Source organism: Hylobates moloch, unplaced genomic scaffold (genome assembly GCF_009828535.3).
Source record: "Hylobates moloch isolate HMO894 unplaced genomic scaffold, HMol_V3 SCAFFOLD_6, whole genome shotgun sequence".
NCBI lineage: Eukaryota > Metazoa > Chordata > Mammalia > Primates > Hylobatidae > Hylobates > Hylobates moloch.
Window position 1 is genome coordinate 157,238,845 of NW_026652281.1, and position 21,483 is coordinate 157,260,327.

The following is a 21,483-nucleotide window of genomic DNA, read 5'->3' on the forward strand; positions in this document are numbered from 1 at the left end:
AAATTACTCAAATGATTGTTAAACAGATGAGCAAGTAAGAAAGGAAATGGGGCTCGCCGTTCACATGAGTAACTTGTTTGTGGAGCCTGTTCTGTGTGACCGGCTCTGTGCTGAGAAAGAAAATCAGGCCCTGTCCCCACAGAGCCAAGAGCTGTGCAGGGGAGGCTCACAGAAAACATGTAATTGTCACATTTGAAGCAAGACAATGAGGAAAGTTTCAAAAGCAAGGTGAGGACGTACATGTACCAAGAATTTTTTTTTAAAAAAATGAAGGCAAGACATGTTGACAAAACACTAGATGCAGCACCTTTCAGTGCTAAAATAAAGTGGAAAAAATTACTACACAAGTGTAAAAGGCACATGCTATGGAAAATATAAGTCACACATGAATGTGCTAAAGAACAAATTTACAGAAAATAAACTGCAAAATCTTGTTTCAGTGTCATAGCATGTCTTTCAGAACTTGGCAGAACAAGTAGATTTTCAAAAAAACTAAGGAAGTACAAATAATTGTGTGCGCCATGGGCAGAAATGAAATATTCCTCTATAGTAGCCATAAAACATTGATATAATATTGTGCTTGAAGGAAACCTTAACGAATTGCCCCAAACTGGAGACTTTATGGCCCATACTTTTCTCTGGGTCATTAGAAAGACGTCAACTTTGGTTTTTAGCAAGGAAGATGGAAACAGGGATGTTTGGAGTTTTTTTTTTTAATTGACGCAAATGGGCAGATGGGAGAGAATGTGGCAATAGAATCTCCTGGAATCAAAGGGTCTACATTCAGAAACAGACTTCTTCCTCTGGATCACGTGGTTTCCTCATCGTGAAAATAAAAACGTTAATAATACACATTTCTGCAGGTGCTCCTGAAGACCAAGTGAAGTAACTGCCGTGGACACGGTTTGTCAAATGTGAGGAGACTCACAAATGCAAGTCACTGGCTTTAGAAATAGGATCGTGATGAATGTTTCTCCAGCCCAGCCCAATGGAGCCCTGAGTAGGTCACACTACAAAGGGTTTTGATGATTTATCTTTTGTATTTCTTCCCACAGGGCAGTGGCTGGTGTTTGGGCCAGGCAAGCCTGTCCAGGCCTTGGTGGGGGAGGACGCAGCGTTCTCCTGTTTCCTGTCTCCTAAGACCAATGCAGAGGCCATGGAAGTGCGGTTCTTCAGGGGCCAGTTTCCTAGCGTGGTCCACCTCTACAGGGACAGGAAGGACCAGCCATTTATGCAGATGCCACAGTATCAAGGCAGGACAAAATTGGTGAAGGATTCCATTGCGGAGGGGCGCATCTCTCTGAGGCTGGAAAACATTACTGTGTTGGATGCTGGTCTCTATGGGTGCCGGATTAGTTCCCAGTCTTACTACCATGAGGCCATCTGGGAGCTGCAGGTGTCAGGTCAGTTTCATATTTCATAACCTAGTTGTCTCAAAGAACCATCCTGGACTTTATAAGTGTTTTTTTCAATAAGGAAATTTTGAAATTTTAGGCCATTTAATTAGAAGGCAACATTCTATACTCTAAGTTCCTCCTGTATTATGTATATAGTTCTATGTATTTTGTCACATGTTTAAATTCATGTAACCACCAACACATCGAGGTATAGAACTACCCCATCACCACAAAGATCTCCCTCTGTCACCCCTTTATGGTCACACCCACCCCTTCTCAGCCCCTGCCTGGGGTTTTCATCTCCCTGATGTTGTAATTTCAAGAATGCTACATACACAGCTTCACACCGCAGGTGACCTTTTGAGATTGACTTTTTAAATTCAGCATAATGCTCTTGCGATCTATCCAAATTATTGCTTGTATCAATACTTTATTTCTTTTTTTCCCCACTGTCAAAATAGTTTTCCTTATGAAAATTTATTTTTAAATTAACAAATAAAAATTCCTGCTCACTTGTCCTACAAATGTTTTGTTTATCTGATACAGCAGGGAGCAAATGTCAGCTCCAGGAAGTTGTGACTTCCCCTGACAATCAATCGCTCAATGCTCTGTGTTAACTTGACCCTACTCCCATAGTCACACCCTTCACAGTGAAATGTATCTGATGGGGCTGGGTGCAGTGGCTCAAGCCTGTAATCCCAACACCTTGAGAGGCTGAGACAGGAGGATTGCTTGAGTCCAGGAGCTCGAGACCAGCCTGGGCATATGGTAAGACCTCATCTCTATTAAAAAAAAAAAAAAAAAAAAAAGAAGAAAGAAGGAAAAAACAGAAATTTATTGTTTACGGTTGTTGCCGTGTGCAGTCAGTGAGTTGTGAAGAATCTGTCTCCTGATTAAAAACCTGTGAGTGAGGCTGCTCTGACGGTAGTGGATTATCCGAACTTACTAACAGTAGTGTCACTAAAATTGGTATGCGACTCCCCACTGCTAAATTTGACTAACTTAAAATTTTTTAAAAACCACTATGAGTGATATTTCAGGCCTGATGACAGGCAATTTTCAAAGCGTTACCTGGAAGGCCTCCTCATCATAGTAGACTTGGAGTACAACCAATGCTTTGCAGTCTCTGAGGAGAGTTTCAGGTGAGCCCTCAGGCCCAGCTAAGCTGTCCTGGTCTTTACATATTTGCATTTCTAGCCCAGGCATTTTAATTCTCAGGATCTCAGGCCTTGGGCAGGACTTTCAAGTGCCTTATATCAAGGAGGAGAATGTGGAGTCCTAATTAGGGAAAGAGAGTCAGGCTGGCGGGACCAGGTGAAAGCAAAAAGAAAAAAAAAAGAAAATAAACTATAAACATGCCTTTCTTCATGTCTAGAAATTTAAACTAAAGAGACAGCAGATAAGCTACAGGTCTGCCTTTCTTTGTCATCCTGGACATATAGTCCAGGATATATGGCCCAGAACATTTGGCCTCCCTGCCCAGATAACATACATAACTCACAGACTTCCTGCTTATCAGCAAACACCTCAATTTATCAAACATCCCAGCTGACAAAAGAATATAAGTTAGGCTCCCTGCTACCTTGGCGTTACCAGTCAGCCCAAGTTCCATTCTATAAAATCCCGAGCCTTTTTTTTCTTGCAGTTAGCTTCCCTCATGCTAACTTGCCCATTGCCTTCCTTGCAAAGTATTTTCCTACTTTCTCTAATAAATCTGCCTTTCTCTACCTACAGCCATCTTGGTAAATTCTGTCACCTCCACGCCACTGGCTGCCATTCCCCCATGACAGAAAAGGCAAACTCCAAGACACTTTACTCTGTCTTAGTATCCAGTATCTTACACTCTAATTCCTCCTCCCTACACCTCCCCCTGAGCTCAGGATTCATAAAGCTGCGAAGCCTTTTGTTCAGCACTCCATCAACAGTGAGTCAGCCCCACACGTGCGATGATCCATCTGCCCCTCAACTGGAATTCCGTTTCATGGGGGAGGATGAGGCAGGGAGGAGTTGGCATCTTCCTTGGTTTAGCTCTTACTTTTGTAGCAACTGATTAGAGGCTTCACTATTACTTTAATTTGGATCATTGTTCCTTTGGTCTGTTACTCCTCACCTCGTGGCTCAGCGCTCTCTCTACTTTAGCTGAGCTCCTGATGAGTTTCTCATCAGAAGCAGTTCCGTCTTACTTCATCATGATTGGTGCTTAGGAATAGCCATGCATACACAGTAATTGCTAAAAAATGGCAACGAACAAAGGCCATGGGAAGGCTTTTGCCAAAGGTCGTGGTTGTAGTGTTTGTGTGTGTGAGAGAGAGAATGGGTAGGGGGTGGACTGAATGCACCTGATTCAGAATTGCTGTGGCTTTGGGATACGATCTTTGCTTTCAACTCTTCCCTGTTTTCTCCCCAGCGCTGGGCTCAGTTCCTCTCATTTCCATCGCGGGATATGTTGACGGAGGCATCCAGCTACTCTGTCGGTCCTCGGGCTGGTTCCCCCGGCCCACAGCGAAGTGGAAAGGTCCACAAGGACAGGATTTGTCCACCGACTCCAGGACAAACACAGACATGCATGGCCTGTTTGATGTGGAGATCTCCCTGACCGTCCAAGAGAACGCCGGGAGCATATCCTGTTCCATGCAGCATGCTCATCTGAGCCGAGAGGTAGAATCCAGGGTACAGATAGGAGGTGAGTAGGGAGGGGAGGAGAAGAGGAGGGGTGGATGCTTCAGTAACTCAGAGCGAGGACAGGAGCCTCCATCTCGGCATTGTTGTTTTGTCTTTCTCAGCTTTAATGATTTGTTTTAAACGTTTAAAATCAATGAGATGTAAAAGCAAAGTTATAAACATTTGGTTAGGTGGAAATAGAATCGTTTACAATTCCAGGGGAGTAGAATTAAGTATTTCCTTCACCTATGATGTAACCCTGTGATGGTTAATTTTTTGTGTCCACTTGACTGGGTCATGATTTGCTCAGATTTGGTTAAGTATTATTCAGGATGCTTCTGTGAGGGTGTTTACACATACGATTCACATTTAAATTGGTAAACTGAGTAAAGAAGATTACCCTCCATAATGCGGGTGGGCTTATCCAATCAGTTGAAGACCTGAATAGAACAAAAGGTTGACCCTCCCTGAGTGAGAGAATGATCCTGCATGATAGCCTTGAAACTGGGACACTGGCCCTTCCTGGCCTCAGAGCAGGCTGCTGGCCTTCAGACTCAAACTGAACCACTGGCTCTTTCTATGTCTTGAGCCTGCGGGCTTTTGGACAGGAGTGACACCATTGGCTCTTCTGGTTCTCAGGTCTTCTGGTTTCAACGTAAATGAACCATTGGCTCTCCTGGGGCTCCAGATTGCTGACTCACCCATGAGTTGGGACCTAAAAGAGCTTCCATGATGTATGCAAGCCAATTCTTTATACTAAATCTCTCTGTCTCTCCTCTTCCTTTCTCTCTTTATCTCCATCTTTCTCTCTCAAATATATAGAAACAACAGGATGTACATATATATATGTATGTGTGTATACATCCTAGTGGTTCTGTTACTCTGGAGAACTCTCACTAATACAGATTTGGTACCAAGAGTATTTCTAGAGAAAAAGAATTTTAGGGATAACTTTTCAGTCATCCCTAAAATTCTAAAATTCTCTGAGCTGGGATTACTGTGCACACCTGTAGTCCCAGCTACTCAGGAGGCTGAGGTGGGAGGATCACTTGAGCCTAGGAGTTTGAGGCCAGCCTATGCAACATAGCAAGACCTCGTCTTCAAACAAACAAAACAAAAACACTGAAAGTTCACGTTGTGATCTAGCAATACAGATATGCAAAATTTCATCATTTGTGACCCATAATTAACCATGGGTTGACTGGTATATGATATTTTCAAACATGTTTTTCGACCTAGTGGATAAGATGAGATTGGCTGGTTGCTCCTATTCTTGCTAGAAAAAGTGAGGAAAGTGACGAAAGGAAATATGAGCAGAGGAATTTGAATTCTGAGTTTCTTGGTGTTGCATAAATAACCTGAAAGCTTCCATGAGTGCCCTGAAAGTGATACTTACTTTCTGTAGCCACAGGGCTAAGATTGCTGAAAACCAAATTCAGAACTCATTCTGCGACTGGCTGAACGACAACGGAAATCCAAACCTGCTCCTCAGGATATCTGTCAATGTGAGGGGCATTGACTGGGAAGAAATGAGATTCAGAAAGTTGAAATGGGGATGTATGGGAAGACTGACGAAGCTGGGGACATTCAGCCTCAAATGCTGATGAATCTTTGCCAGTGAAAGCAGTCTCAGTCTCTCTATGTCAATTGGAAGTAGCTCTCCATCTTCATCTCAGGGGATTAACCCTGCATTGCCCAAAGAAACTGTAATGGCCTCTCTCCTGAGGCAGTCGCCATGCAAGGCAATGCTGATTCTACGCAGGACCCACCCCTACCATCCCTCTTTGCTTCTAGATCTGTACCTAGGCTCAAATTTCAGCACGACCTTAAAGCTGGAAACATGACTCATTAGAAAGTATACTACACTCCAAAAGAGGTAGTTGGTTTTTCTAATCTATACAGACCAGAAATCCAGAGAATCCATGTCAAATGATATTTAGGGTGTAAGGTGGCGGTACAAGGACATAAGGTTGGCTCAAACCACATGTAATGGCCTCACTAATCAGAGATCCTGCACTTAATGTTGCAGCTCAGAATGTTAGAAAGGCCTCTGTAGTTTGGTTGGCTGAAGCATGGATCAAAATGTGGCCCACAGAGAGTAACAGATAGGCATGCTGTTAGGAGCCCTTGCCAGGCCCCTGTAAGGGAATCATGGCACTGGCCCTTGGGATTTAGAAGCAGAGCCCTGCCATTCTCTATGAATAACTACCATTCTTTTGAAAAATACATCTTGGGCTAGACCTTAGGAAAGACTGAACATTTAATCATGGGCCACCAAGTTGCAATGTGACTTGAATCCGTAAGAATATAGTATATTTGAACTACAAATTAACAAACCCGATTTAATAGATATTCTTAGAAGGCTGCACCCACAACAAAGCATTGGAAGCACACACAGAACATAAATTAACTCTCATCAGGCTCAAGCACATAAAATGGTTTACAAAAACTTCGAAGAAAATGGTATTGTGATATGGTTTTAGTGTTGTGTCTTCTCCAAAATTCATGTTGAAACGAAATCCCCAATGCAGCACTATTAAGAGGTGGGCTTTTTAGGAGGTGATTAAGTCCTGAGGACTATACCCGTATGAATGGGTTAGTGCCTTATAAAAGGGTTTAAGGGGGTGAACTTACCCTTTCCACCCCTTCTGCCATGTGAGGACACAGCATTCATCACCTTCAGAGGACACAGCAACAAGGTGCCATCTTGAAACAGAGGGCAGTCCTCATCAGATGCCAAATCTATTGATACTTGACCTTGGACTTCCCAGCCTCCAGAACTATGAGAAATACATTTCTATTGTTTATAAATGAGCCAGTCTGTAGTATTTTGTTATAGCAGCACAAATGGACAAAGACTGGTATGATTCAAATGATGATTTCTAATCACAATATAATTAAATTCAATGAGAAAAACAATTTAATATTCATGTATGTTTGAAACTTTAAAAATGTACTTCAAAAATAAGTGGTCATTGAAAAAGTCATAATGATAATTAAAAGTGTCTTATGACTGAATGATAATGAAACTGTACATACAAACTATCATACAACTATACGTTTTAAGAAGTGACATGATTAGGATGGTGAAATGGAGTTTTCAGTTCTCAAACTCCCACAGAAACACTATTTTAACAACTACCAGGAACAAAGATATTTTTGTAGGAGTCTAGGAAGCCACTTGAGAGGTTCCAACTGGTTGGTCAGGCAAAAAAGCCAAGAACAGATACATGGAGGAGGGTAAGAACTGTTTCCTTCTACCTGCCTCACTGCTCTTCCAAGGTAACTTAGTGCCAAGAGAGACTCCCTCAGCCCACAATTTTTGCCATGGGGAAAGTGAGAGCAAAGTGAATGTCCAGATTCCTCAGGCTTGTGGGATGCTGCCCGGGAAACCCATTTCTGTCTCACTTAATGCAGAACACTGAGGAGACCAGTGTGGCTGAATCATCTGGGGGCAGCTAGGAGCAGGGAAAGAGGAGGGGGCTTGAAAGACCATGCACAGGTCCAGCCAGTGCACGGACTTGAACAACAAGCAGCAGAACCTACTGGCCAGCTCCTGCACTCTACTAGGGGCCCACCTCACAAGCTGCTGACAACCCAACCAGCTGATATGTGCCCCCCAGCCCTCCAAACACCATCCCTGTGGCTAGAACCTCTTGGTCCATCACAGTCGGGCACTTGCTTCCCTGCAGACAGGCTGCCTGAGCCTCAGCAGATGTGCATACAAACTTCTGCAGTCAGAACACAGATAGCAATCAGCTTGACTCTGCTGGATTGAGAGAAGGTGCACAATCTTGAGTATTTTAGGGAATTGCCCTAGGGATAAATAAATGCAAGGCTCTCAGCAGCTAGCCTGCTTTGCAAGACTGAGAAAAGAAAATCCCAAGACTTCCTCTCACCAAGAAGGAACAAGAGGAGTAAAGCAGGTACATCCATAAAAAAGATCTGAGAGACTTTCAGAGTATCTAGCCAGCCTGACTGGTCAAGGTCTTTGTCTACCAAAGTCTGCCAGTACACTGGAGGAGGAGGAGTGACAGAAAGACAAAATATACTGTCAAACAGAATTCAACAGTACATTAAAAGATTCATTTACCATGATTAAGTGAGCTTTATCCTTGGAACATAAGGATGGTTCAACATATGCAAATCAATTAATATTACACTAACAGAATGAAAGACAAAAACCATATGATCATCTCAATAGATGCAGAAAAAGCATTTGACAACATTCAACACCCTTTGATGACAAAACCAGCTTTCAGTAAATTAGGTATAGAAGGAATGTAGCTCAACACAATAAAGGCCATATGTAACATGCCCACAGAGCATATACCCAGAGGTTGTCTTAGTCCACTTTATGCTGCTGTACCAGAATACCTGAGATTGGGTAATTGATAATGAACAGAGGTTCATTTGGCTCATGGTCCTGGAGGCTGGCAAGTCCAAGATCAAGGGGTCACATCCTGTGAGGGCCTTCTAGTTGTGTAATTCCATGGAGGAAGGTAGAAGGGCAAGAGAGTAAGAAAGAGGAAGGAAGCTGCTTCTGCAAAAATGGCATTAATCCACTCATGACGGCAGGATCCTCACGGCCTTGTCACCTCTTAAGGGTCCCACCTGTCAACATTATTGCATTAGGGATTAAGTTTTCAACACATAAACTTTGGGGATACATTGAAACCATAGTGATGATGAAAAATTTTTAAACAATAGCAAAATCTATGGAATGTAGCAAAAGCAGTTCTAAAAGTTTATAGCTATAAATATCTACATTAAGAAAAAAGATCTCAAATAAACAACATAAGTTTATACCTCAAGAAATTAGAAAAAGAAAAAACTAAGCCAAAATTTAGCAGAAGGAAGGAAAAAACAATAATTAGAGCAGAAATAAATGAAATAGAAAAACAATAAAAAGATCAATAAAACTAAATGTTATTTGAAAAGATAAATAAAATTGACAAGACTTTACCTAGATTAACCAAGAAAAAAAGAGCTGACTCAAATAAATAGAATTATAAATAAAAGATGATACACTACAACTGGTACCACAGAAAGAAATATAAAATGTCATGAGACTATCGTAGTTCTCCCTTATCCACAGGGGTTACATTCCAAGATCCCCAGTGAATGCCACAAACCACGTATAGTACCAAACCCTATATATGCTATTTTTCATGTCTCAAATGGAACAGAGCAGGATGATAGAGATTTCATCATGCTACTCAGAATGGTGTGCAACTTAAAACTTACAAATTGTTTATTTATGAAATTTTTCATTTAATATTTTTGGGCCACAATTGATCACGAGTAACTGAAATCATGAAAGTGAAACCAAAGACAAGGTTAGACTACGGCACTATGAAAAATCATAGGCCAACAAACTGGATAACCTAGCAGAAATGGAGACATTCCTAGAAACATACAACCTATAAAAACTGAATCAGAATAATTAAAAAAAAAAACCAGACCTGCAATTAGTTAGAAATACAATTGATAATCAAAATCGTCCCAACAAAATTCCATGACCAGATGGCTCTGCTGGTGAATTCTACAAAATATTTAAAGAAAAATTAATACAAAAAATTAGCCGGGCACGGTGGCGGGCGCCTATAATCCCAGCACTTTAGGAGGCTGAGGTGGGTGGATCACGAGGTCAGGAGATCGAGACCATCCTGGCTAACACGGTGAAACCCTGTCTCTACTAAAAATACAAAAAAAATTAGCTGGGCGTGGTGGCGGGCGTCTGTAGTCCCAGCTACTCGGGAGGCTGAGGCAGGAGAATGGCGTGAACCCAGTAGGCGGAGCTTGCAGTGAGCTGAGATGGCGCCACTGCACCCCAGCCTGAGTGACAGAGCGAGACTCTGTCTCAAAAGAAAAAAAAAAAAGAAAGAAAGAAAGAAAGAAAAATTAATGCCAATACTTTTCAAACTCTTGCAAAAAATTAAAGATGGGGAATAATTCCAAACTCATTTTATGAGGCCACAATTACCCTGATACAAAAACCATATAAGAACACCACAAAAAAGAAGAGAATTACAAGCCAATATCCCTGATAAACATAGATGCAAACATTTCCAACAAATATTAGCCAACCAAATTCATGATAAAAAGAATAATTACAAAGTACGTTAAAAGAAACATTAAAGGTATCCCCATGATCAAGTGGGATTTATCTCTGGGATGCAAGAATGTTTCAACACATGCAAATAAATAAATATAATATATGACATTAACAGAATGAAGAGCAAACGATGTATAATTATGTTAACAAATGCAGAGAAAGCATTTGACAATATTCAGCATCTTTTCATAATAAAAGTCAACAGATTAGGTAAAAAAAGAATGTACCTCAACATAATAAAGATCATATATGTGTCGACAAAGAGTCAAACTCTATAAAACATTTAAAGAGGTTTATTCTGGGCCAAATGTGAGTGACCAAGGCCCAAGGCATAGTCTCAAGAGGTCCTGAGAACATGTGCCCAAGGTGGTTGAGTTACAGCTTGATTTTATGTTTTAAGGGGACAGAAATTACAGACAGACATCAATCAATATATGTAAGGTGTACAATGGTTTGGTCTAGAAAGGCAGGACAACATGAAGTGGGGGCTTCCAAGTAATAGGTAGATTAGAAGATTTTCTGGTTGGCAAATGGTTGTGAGTTATCTAAAAGACCTGGAATAGAAAAGAGTGTCTGGATTAGGATAGAGGGTTGTGGAGACCAAGGTTCTTACATGTAGATGAAGTCTCATAGGTGGCGGCCCTTAGAGGCAATAGATGGCAAATGTTTCATATTCAGATCTTTAAAAATTGCTAGACTCTCAGCTAATCAGTCTTTTCAGGATCAGACAAAGACCTGGAGAGGGAAATTTACATTCTGTAGAGAATTTACATTTCTCCCACCAGAGGCAGCTTTGCCAGGCTATTTTAAAATATGTCAAAGAAATATGTTTTGGGGTAAAATATTTTAATTTATTTCAGGGCCTGCTATCTGTCATGTGATGCTATACGATAGTCAGGTTGGGATTTGGTATCTCATTGCTACAAAGAGTCTGTTTTGTCGGTCTTAAGACCTCTGTTGTAATGTTAATGCTGCTCAGTTGTGCCTGAACTCCAAAGGGAAGAGGACATAATGAGGCATGTCCAACCTCACCTTCCCATCTTTGCCTGGACTAGTCCTTCAGGTTTACTTGGGAATCCCCTTTCTTGAGAAGAGGGGGTCCATTCAGTTGACTTGGGAAGCTTAGAATTTTATTTTCGGTTTACATATGATAAGCTCATAGCTAACATTATACTCAACAGTGAAGTAGTGAAAGCTGTCCTTTAAGATTAGGAACAAGAGAAAGGTGTCCACTCTTGCCACATAGTATTGGATGTTGTAGCCAGAGCAATTGGGCAAAAAAGAAAATTAATAAAAAGCAACCAAATCAGAAAGAAAGAAACATCATTGTCTCTGCCTGGAGATGACATGGCATGACATGTAGTAACCCCTAGAGGATCCACAAACACCTGTTAGAACTGAATAAACGAATTTAGCAAAGCTGTAGGATACAAAATCAACATACAAAATTAGTAGTGTTTGTATACACTAACAATAAATTGTCTGAAAAGAAATCAAGGAAACAACTTCATTTACAATAGCATCAAAAAATTAGAAGTAAATTTAGCCAATGAGGTCAAAGATCTGTACACTGAAAACTATAAGACATTGGTGAAAGAAATGGGATATAATGCAAATAAATAGAAATCTATCATGTGTTCATTGAATTAATATTGCTTAAATGTTCATACTACCCAAATCAATTTATAGATTTAATGCAATCACTATTAAAATTCAAAGGCATTTTTCACAGAATTAGAAAAAAATCTAAATTCACATGGAACTACAAAAGACCCTGAATAGCCAAATAAGTCTTGAGCAAAAAGAACAAAGTACAAGCATCATACTACCTGATTTCAAATTATGTTATATTAGGTTGGTGCAAAAGTAATTGTGGTTTTTGCCATTGAAAGTAATAGCAAAGACTGCAAAGACTTTTGCACCAACCTAATAGTAATTAGAACCATATGGTACTGGCATAAAAATAGACATATAGATCAATGGAACAGAATTAAGAGCCCAGAAATAAACCCATGCTATATGGTCAACTAATCTTCAGTAAGATTACCAAGAATACAAAATGGATAAATGATAGTTTCTTTAATAAATGGTGTTTGGAAAACTGGATATTTACATGCAACAGAGTGATATTGGACTCATATTTTCCATCACACACAAAAATCAATTCAAAATGAATTAAAGGCATAAACAAAGGCCTTAAACTATAAACTCTTAGGAGAAAGCATAGAGAAAAATCTCCTTGACATTGATCTTGGCAGGGATTTTTCACCCTGACACCAAAAGCACAGGCAATGAAAGCAAAAATGAACAAGTAAGATTACATCAAACTAAAAAGCTTTTGTGCAGCAAAGGAAATAATCAACAAAATAAAAAGCAACATGTGGAATGGGAGAATATTTTCAAAGTATATACCTGATAAAGAGTTAATGTCCAAAATATGTAAGACACTCATACAACTCAATAACCAAAAATACTCCAATTTTTAGAATGGGCAAAGTACATGAATAAACATTTTCCCCAAAAGACATTAATAGCCAAGAGGTTTATGAAAAGTGACTCACTATCACTAACCATCAGGGAAATTCAATCAAAAGTATAAGGAGAGATCACCTCATATTTGTTAGACTGGTTATTACTAATTTAAGAAATATTACAGGTGTCCCTACACTGTTGCTGGGAATATAAATTGATATAGCCACTATGGAAAACAGTATGCAGATTCCTTTAAAAAATACAACTATGCTACATGGTCTTATATGTAGATAAACCCTAAAGATTCCACAAAAAACTGTTAGAGCTAAGACATTTAGTAAAGTTGCAGTGTACAAAATTATATAAAATAAGTAACCTCATCGATAATTTATAATTCAGCAACCCTACTTCTGTGCATTTATCCAAAAGAGTTGAAGTTAGGATTTCAAAAAGATACTTGCACTTCCATGTTTATTGTGGCATAGTTCACAGTAGCCAAGATATGAAAACAATCTATTTGCTGACAGATGAATGGATTTAAAAAGTGACATATATAATGAAGTATTATTCAACAATTAAAAAAAGGTAATCCTGACACATGGATGAACATGGAGGACATTATGTTAAGTAAAATAAGCCAGACACAAAAATGATCTCACTTATATTGTGTAATCTAAAATCATCAGTCATAGAAGCATAGAGCATAACTGTGATTGCCAGGGAATGAGGGGAGGGAAAAATGGGAAGGCAATATTCAAAGGGTATAAAAAAGATTCATTTGTGCAAGATGAAGAAATTCTGGGGATCTACTATACAGCACAGTGCCTGTAGCTAACAATAAACTATTGTATTCTTAAATTCTGTGAAGAGAGTAGATCTTATATTCTGTTCATACTACACACACACACACACACACACACACACACACACAAAATAATTGTAATAATTATAATAAAAGGGGTAGCAGGAAACCATGGGAGATGATGGATATGTCTATATGTCTATAGTCTTGATGGTGGTGATGATTTGAATGGGTATGTACTTATCACCAAACTCTGAGTTGTATAAATTAAATATGTACAGCTTTTTACATGTGAATCATACCTATCATACTTGATAAAGGGTTTTATGAAACAAAAAACAAAACAGAAAAATAAATTAACACCTTTAAATAAATGTATCCATTCCTTCTAGAATTTCTAGTTTGTGTGTATAGAGGTGTTCATAATAGTCTCTGATAGTTATTTGTATTTTTTTGGCTCAGTGTAATATCCCCTTTGTCATTTCTGATTGTGTTTATTTGGATTTTTTTCTCTTTTCTTCTTTATTAGCCTAGCTAGTAGTCTATATATTTTATTAATTTTTTTCAAAATCCAACTCTGGATTCATTGATCTTTTGAATGGTATTTCATATCTCAATCTCCTTCAGTTCAGCTCTGATTTTGTTATGTCTTATCTTCTGCTAACTTTGGGATTGATTTTCTCTTGGTTCTCTAGTTCTTTTAGTTGTGATAATAGGTTCTTAAATTGAGATCTTTCTAACTTTTTGATGTCGTTGTTTAGTGCTATAAAGTTCCCTCTTAACACTGCCTTGGTTGTGTCCCAGAGATGCTGGTATGTTGTGTCTTTTTTCTCATTAGTTTCAAAGAAATTCTTGATTTCTGCCTTAATTTAATTATTTACCCAAAAGTCATTCAGGAGTAGGTTATTCAATTTCCATGTAATTGTATTGTTTTGAGTGATTTTGTTAGTCTTGATCTGTAATCATATCGAGCTGTGGTCTGAGAGAGTGGTTGTTATGATTTCAGTTCTTTTGCATTTGCTAAGAAGTGTTCTGTGTCTGATTATGTGGTCAGTTTTAAAGTATGTGCTATGTAGTGATAAGAATGTATATTCTGTTATTTTTGGGTGGAGAGTTATGTAGATGTCTATCAGATCCATTTGATCCAGTGTGAGTTCAGGTCCTGAATACCTTGTTAATTTTCTGCCTCAATAATCTATCTAATACAGTCAGTGGGGTGTTGAAGTCTCCCACTATTATTGTGTGGAATTCTAAATCTCTTTGAAGGTCTCCAAGAACTTGCTTTATGAATCTGGGTGCTTTTGTGTTGGGTGCATATATATTTAGGATAGTTATGTTTGTTGAACTGAACCCTTTACCATCATATATTGCCTTTCTTTGTCTTTTTTGATTATTGTTGGTTTAAAGTCTGTTTTGTCTCCAATTATAATTGCAACTCCTGCTTTTTCCTGCTTTCCATTTGCTTAGTAGATTTTCCTACATCCCTTTATTTTGAGCCTATGGATGTTGCTGTGTGTGAGATTAGTCTCTTGAAGACAGCATACCATTTGGTCTTGTTTCTTTATCCAGCTTGCCACTCTGTGCCTTTTAATTTGGGGATTTAGCCAATAAGGCAGTTTAAAAAATATTAATAAGAAATTTTCAGAAACATAAATGTAAAATTCTAATTAGAAATTTTATAAACTCCAATCAAATGTTTTTTAAAAAACCTAATACATTATGACTGAATTGAGCTCACCCAGGAATAAAAGGTTAGGTCAACATTGGGATATGTATATTTATGTAAGTATTACCTCAATAAGTTAAAGGAGAAAATCTATAAGATTCTCTATAGATGTTAATAAAACATATATAAGTTTCAACATCTAATTATGATTTAAAACACTTGTGAATCCAGAAATAAAAGAAAATCTTTTATGAATTAGCAATAGAAGAGCACTTCACTTCTTTCATCTGATAGAAAGCTTTTTAAAAATACCCATAGCTACCATGATACATCATGGTAGGAGGTTTAAACTCAGGAACTTAATGAAGATATAACTGCATTAAACATTGCTGTTCAACAATATGCTGGAATACTAATCATTGCAAAAAAGGAAAGAAGGTGAAAAAAGAATTATAATTTCCAGGAAGGAAAAAATAGAATGCCTATTTCCAACAGGTTATATGATAATACCCATTGGAGATCTGGATTAATCTACACACAAATTCTTTCAATTTATACTTCATTATGTTCATAAAAATAAGATCAATAAACAAAATACATTGCATTTTATGCACCAGCAAAGACAGAAAAACAAACAAATGTGCCATGTATAATAACACAAAATGTTACATAGAAATATATTTAATAAAATATTTTTATACTCTTATTGAGGATTAGATAAGTTTACTAAAATAACTAAAATAAGAGGAGAGACACATCTGGCCCTACTGAGCCCCACTGGTCAAGTGGCAACACAATTCCTGATGCTGTCTTTAAGCCTTACTCAGCGTGGGAGGCAAGTGCACACTGGCAGTTGCCCGTACAGGGAGCATCTGGCCCTGGCCAACCTCAGCAGCTGAGCAGTGACCCAGCCAGCCCTGGGTTCTCTTTGCATATTTCCTAGATAGGAAGACAATAGAAGCTCTGTGATTATCCACAGAGGGAGCATCTGATCTTGCCCAGCCCCAGTAGCTGTGCAGCAGCTCAACCCACCATTGGTGTTCTGCTTAAGCCTACTCTACACTAGGAGGTAAGCCCAAGTCCACACACATCTGTGGAGCATAGCCCCTGGCCCTGCCCACCCTGAGTGATCAAGCAGCAACCCCAGAAATCTCACCCAGCCTCAGAGCTCAGCACATGTCCCTGACCAACTACAGATTCCAAACAACGGTACTATCTAGCAAGAAAGACAACATCTAACCCTGGACAATCAGAGGCAATTGCAGAGCCCAATCAGCAGCACCACCTGTCACAGGAGCACAGCCAGCAGTTCCATTTAATGTCAGGGCACAGGTAGTGGCCCAGCCCAACTAGAGAACCCAACACCCACATCTGCCTGTCTGAGGTTACTACCAGTTGGCCTATTCAGAATCCCAGGCTATATTAAATAGTGAAGGCGTCTTACTGAGAAAGAACACATGCAAAGGCCAGAATAGGTGGCCATTTCTTCAAATGTGCAGGCACCAACACAAAGACGCAAGGATTATTTTAAAAATCAAGAAAATACGACACCAAAAGAAACTAATAATGCTCTGGTAATAGACCCTGAAGTATGCAAGTCTATGAGACCACTAAGAATTTAAGATAATCCCCTTAAAGAAGTTCAGGAAACTATAAGAAAATGCAGATAGAAAATAAATAACATTTGAAAAATGGTTAATGAACAAAAAGAAAAGCTTGACAAAGGAGTAAAAACAATAAAATAGTTAAAATCCTAGAAATGATGAATACAATAACTGAACCAAAATATTAACTAGAAAGCTTCAACAGCAGACTTGATCAAGGCAAAGATCACTGGGCTTGAAGACTGGATATTTTAAATTATCAAGTCAGAGAATAAAAAAGAAAAAAGAATAAAAAATGAAAAAGACCTATAGGAATTATGGGACACCATTAAGTGTACTGACTTTTGCATAATAGGAGTTTCAGAAAGAGATGAGAGAGAACAAGATCCAGAAAGCACATTTAAGAAAATAATGGCTGAAAATTTCCCAAATGTGGTGAAACACAAAAACATCCAGGTTCAGGAAGCTTGGATGTCATCAATCAAATTCAACCCAAAGAAGATTTTACCAAGATATATCATATTCCAATTATCAAAAAATCAGAGACAAAGAAAGAATACTGAAAGCAGCAAGAGAATGAACCATATCACATTCAAGAGAGCCCCAATATGGTTTTCAGCCTTTCTCTTAGCAGCAATCCTGCATGCCAGGAAAGAATGGCATTATGTGTTCAAAGTGTTGAAGGAAAAGATTGCCAATCAAGATTACATTACTGGCAAATCTGTCCTTCAGAAATGAGGGAGAAATAAAATCTTTCCCAGACAAACAAAAGCTATGGTAATGAATCATTATTAGATCTATTTTAAAAATATTACTAAAGGGAGCCTTTTAACTAAAACAAAAGGATAATAATAACAAAAACATATGGAAGTAAAAAACCCACTGGTAAAAATAATATATAATCATATTCAGAATTCTCTAATACAGTAAGGGTGGTATTTAAAGCTAATTTATCCCTACTGTCACAGTTAAAAGACAAAATTATTAAAAGCACCTATAGCTAAAATAAATTGTAAAGAAATACAAGTTACAAAACATGTAAATTGTGACATCAAAATCATAAAAAGTGGAAAGGAGTGAAAGTGTAGAGTTTTTGTATGTGATTAAAGTTATCAGAATAAAATAGCCTGTTATAAGGATAAGATATTTTGTGTATGCCTCATGGTAACCACAACACAAAAAAACCACAGCAGGCGGTGGCTGGCAAGATGGCCAAATAGGAACAGCTGTGGTCTGCAGCCCCCAGCAAGATCAATGCAGAAGGCAGGTGATTTCTGCATTTCCAACTGAGGTACCTGGCTCATCTCATTGGGACCGGTTAGACAGTGGGTGCAGCCCACAGAAAGCGAGCTGAAGTAGGGTGGGGCATCACCTCACCTGGGAAGCATAAGGGGTGGGGGACTCCCTCTCATAGCCAAGGGAAGCTGTGAGGGACTGTGCTGTGAGGAATGGTGCACTCCAACCCATATATTATGCTTTTCCCATGGTCTTTGCAACTCATAAACCAGAAGATTCCCTCTGGCACCTACACCACCCGGGCCCTGGGTTTTAAGCACAAAACTGGGTGGCTGTTTGGGCAGACACCAAGCTAGCTGCAGGAGATTTTCATACCCCGGTGGCACCTAGAATGGCAGTGAGACAGAACCATTCACTCCCCTGGAAAGGGGGCTGAAGCCAGAAAGCCAAGTGGTCTAGCTCAGTGGATCCCACCCCCAAGGAGCCCAGCAAGCTAAGATCCAAGGGCTTGAAATTCTCACTGGCAGCAGAGCAGTCTGGGATCGACCCAGGACACTAGAGCTTGGTGGGCAGAGGGACATCGCCATTATTGAGGCTTGAAGTAGGTGGTTTTTCCCTCACAGTGTAAACAAAGCCACCAGGAAGTTCAAACTCTATGGAGCCTACTGCAGCTTGGCAAAGCCTCTGTAGCTAGACTGCCTCTCTAGATTCCTCCTCTCTGGGTGGGGCATCTCTGAAAGAAAGGCAGCAGCCCCAGTCAGGGGCTTAGAGATAAAACTCCCATCTCGCTGGGACAGAGCACCTGGGGGAAGGAGAAGCTGTAGGTGCAACTTCAGCAGACTTAAACATTCCTGCCTGCCTGCTCTGAAGAGAACAGCAGATCTCCCAGCCCAGCACTTGAACTCTGCTAAGGGACAGACTGCCTCTTCAAGTGGGTCCCTGACCCCTGTGCCTCCTGACTGAAAGACACCTCCCAGCAGGGGTCAACAGACACCTCATACAGGAGAGCTCTGACTGGCATATGGCGGATGCCCCCCGGGACGAACCTTACAGAGGAAGGAGCAGGCAGCAATCTCTGCTGTCCTGCAGCCTCCGCTGATGATACCCAAGCAAACGGGGCCTGGAATGGACCTCCAGTAAACTCCAGCAGACCTGCAGCAGAGGGGCCTGACTGGTAGAAGGCAAACTAACAAACAGAAAGGAATAGCATCAACATCAACAAAAAGGAAGTCCACAAAGAAACCCCATTCAAAGGTCACCAACATCAAAAACCAAGGGTAGATAAATCCATGAAGATGAGGAAAAACCAGTGCAAAAAGGCTGAAAATTCCTAAAACCAGAATGCCTCTTCTGCTCCAAAGGATTACAACTCCTCACCAGCAAGGGAACAAAACTGGACAGAGAACGAGTTTGATGAATTGACAGAAGTAGGCTTCAGAAGGTGGGTAATAACAAACTCCTTTGAGCTAAAGGAGCATGTTCTAACCCAATGCAAGGAAGCTAAGAACCTTGAAAAAAGGTTAGAGGAATTGCTAACTAGAATAACCAGTTTAGAGAAGAAGATAAATGACCTGATGGAGCTGAAAAACACAGCATTGGAACTTTGTGAAGCATACACAAGTATCAATAGCCAAATTGATCAAGTGGAAGAAAAAGATATCAGAGACTGAAGATCAACTTAATGAAATTAAACATGAAGACAAGATTAGAGAAAAAAAGAGTGAAAAGGAACAAACAATGCCTCCAAGAAATATGGGACTATGTGAGAAGACCAAAGCTACGTTTGATTGGTGTACCTGAAAGTGATGGGGAGAATGGAACCAAGTTGGAAAACACTCTCCAGGATACTACCCAGGAGAACTTCCCCAACCTAGTAAGACAGGCAAACATTCAAATTCAGGAAATACAGAGAACACCACAAAGATACTCCTTGAGAAGAGCAACCCCAAGACACATAATAGTCAGATTCACCAAGGTTGAAATGAAGGAAAAAATGTTAAGAGCAGCCAGAGAGAAAGGTTGGGCTACCCACAAAGGGAAGCCCATCAGACTAACAGTGGATCTCTATGCTGAAACCCTACAAGCCAGAACAGAGTGGGGACTAATAATCAACATTCTTAAAGAAACGAATTTTCAACCCAGAATTTCATATCCAGCCAAACTAATCTTCATAAGTGAAGGAGAAATAAATCCTTTACAGAAAAGCAAATGCTGAGGGATTTTGTCACCACCAGGCCTGCCTTACAAGAGCTCCTGGAGAAAGCACTAAATATGGAAAGGAAAAACCAGTACCAGCCGTTGAAAAAACACACCAAGTTGTAGAAACTGCATCAACTAATGGGCAAAATAACCAGCTAGCATAATAATGACAGGATCAAATTCACACATAACAATATTAACCTTAAATGTAAATAGGCTAAATGCCCCAGTTAAAAGACACATACTGGCAAATTTGATAACAGGTCATAACGCATCAATGTGCTACATTCAGCAGACCCATCTCACGTGCAAAGACACACGTAGGCTCAAAATGAAGAGATGGAGGAATATTTACCAACAAAATGGAAAGCAGAAAAAAGCAGGGGTTGCAATCCTACTCTCTGATAAAACAGACTTTAAACCAACAAAGATCAAAAGAGACAAAGAAGGGCATTACATAATGATAAAGTGATCAATGCAACAAGAAGAGCTAACTATCCTAAATATATATGCACCCAATATAGGAGCACCCAGATTCATAAAGCAAGTTCTTAGAGACCTACAAAGAGACTTAGACTCCCACACAATAATAGTGGAAGATTTTAACACCCCACTGTCAGTATTAGACAGATCAACGAGACAGAAAATTAACAAGGATATTCAGGACTTGAACTCAGCTCTGGAACAAGTGGACCCAATAGGCATCTACAGAACTCTCCACCCCAAATCAACATAATATATATTCTTCTCAGGACCACATTGCACTTATTCTGCAGTTGATCACATAATTCGGAACAGAACACTCCTCAGCAAATGCAAAAGAATGTAAATCGTAACAAACAGCCTCTCAGACCACAGTGCAATCAAATTAGAACTCAGGATGAAAAAACTCACTCAAACCACAAAACTACATGGAAACTGAACAACCTATTCCTGAATGACTACTGGGTAAACAATGAAATTAAAGCAGAAATAAGTAAGTTCTTTGAAACCAATGAGAACAAAGACACAACGTACCAGAACCTCTGGGACACAACTAAAGCAGTGTTTGGAGAGAAATTTATAGCACTAAATGCCCACAGGAGAAAGCAGGAAAGATCTAAAATTGACACCCTAACATCACAATTAAAAGAACTACAGAAGCAAGAGCAAACACATTCAAAAGCTATCAGAAGACAAGAAATAACTAAGATAAGAGCAGAACTGAAGGAGATAGAGACACAAAAAAACCTTCAAAACATCAATGAATCCAGGAGCTGGCTTTTTGAAAAGATTAACAAAATAGATAGACCGTTAGTGAGACTAATAAAGAAGAAAAGAGAGAGGAA

General features: G+C 39.5%; 2 protein-coding genes across 2 annotated transcripts in view; one reads left to right on the forward strand and one right to left on the reverse strand.

Annotated features, from left to right (window-relative positions):
* Positions 1-21,483, reverse strand: part of ZFP62 (ZFP62 zinc finger protein) — a 134,109-nt gene that overhangs the window by 51,488 nt on the left and 61,138 nt on the right. The window lies entirely within an intron of this gene.
* The window catches only part of BTNL8 (butyrophilin like 8), a 44,929-nt gene that overhangs the window by 2,140 nt on the left and 21,306 nt on the right, over positions 1-21,483 (forward strand). Inside the window, exons 2-3 of the mRNA XM_032158928.2 lie at positions 1,056-1,403; positions 3,805-4,080. Coding sequence (XP_032014819.1) covers positions 1,056-1,403; positions 3,805-4,080 — 624 coding nt within the window. The remainder of the gene's footprint in view (positions 1-1,055; positions 1,404-3,804; positions 4,081-21,483) is intronic.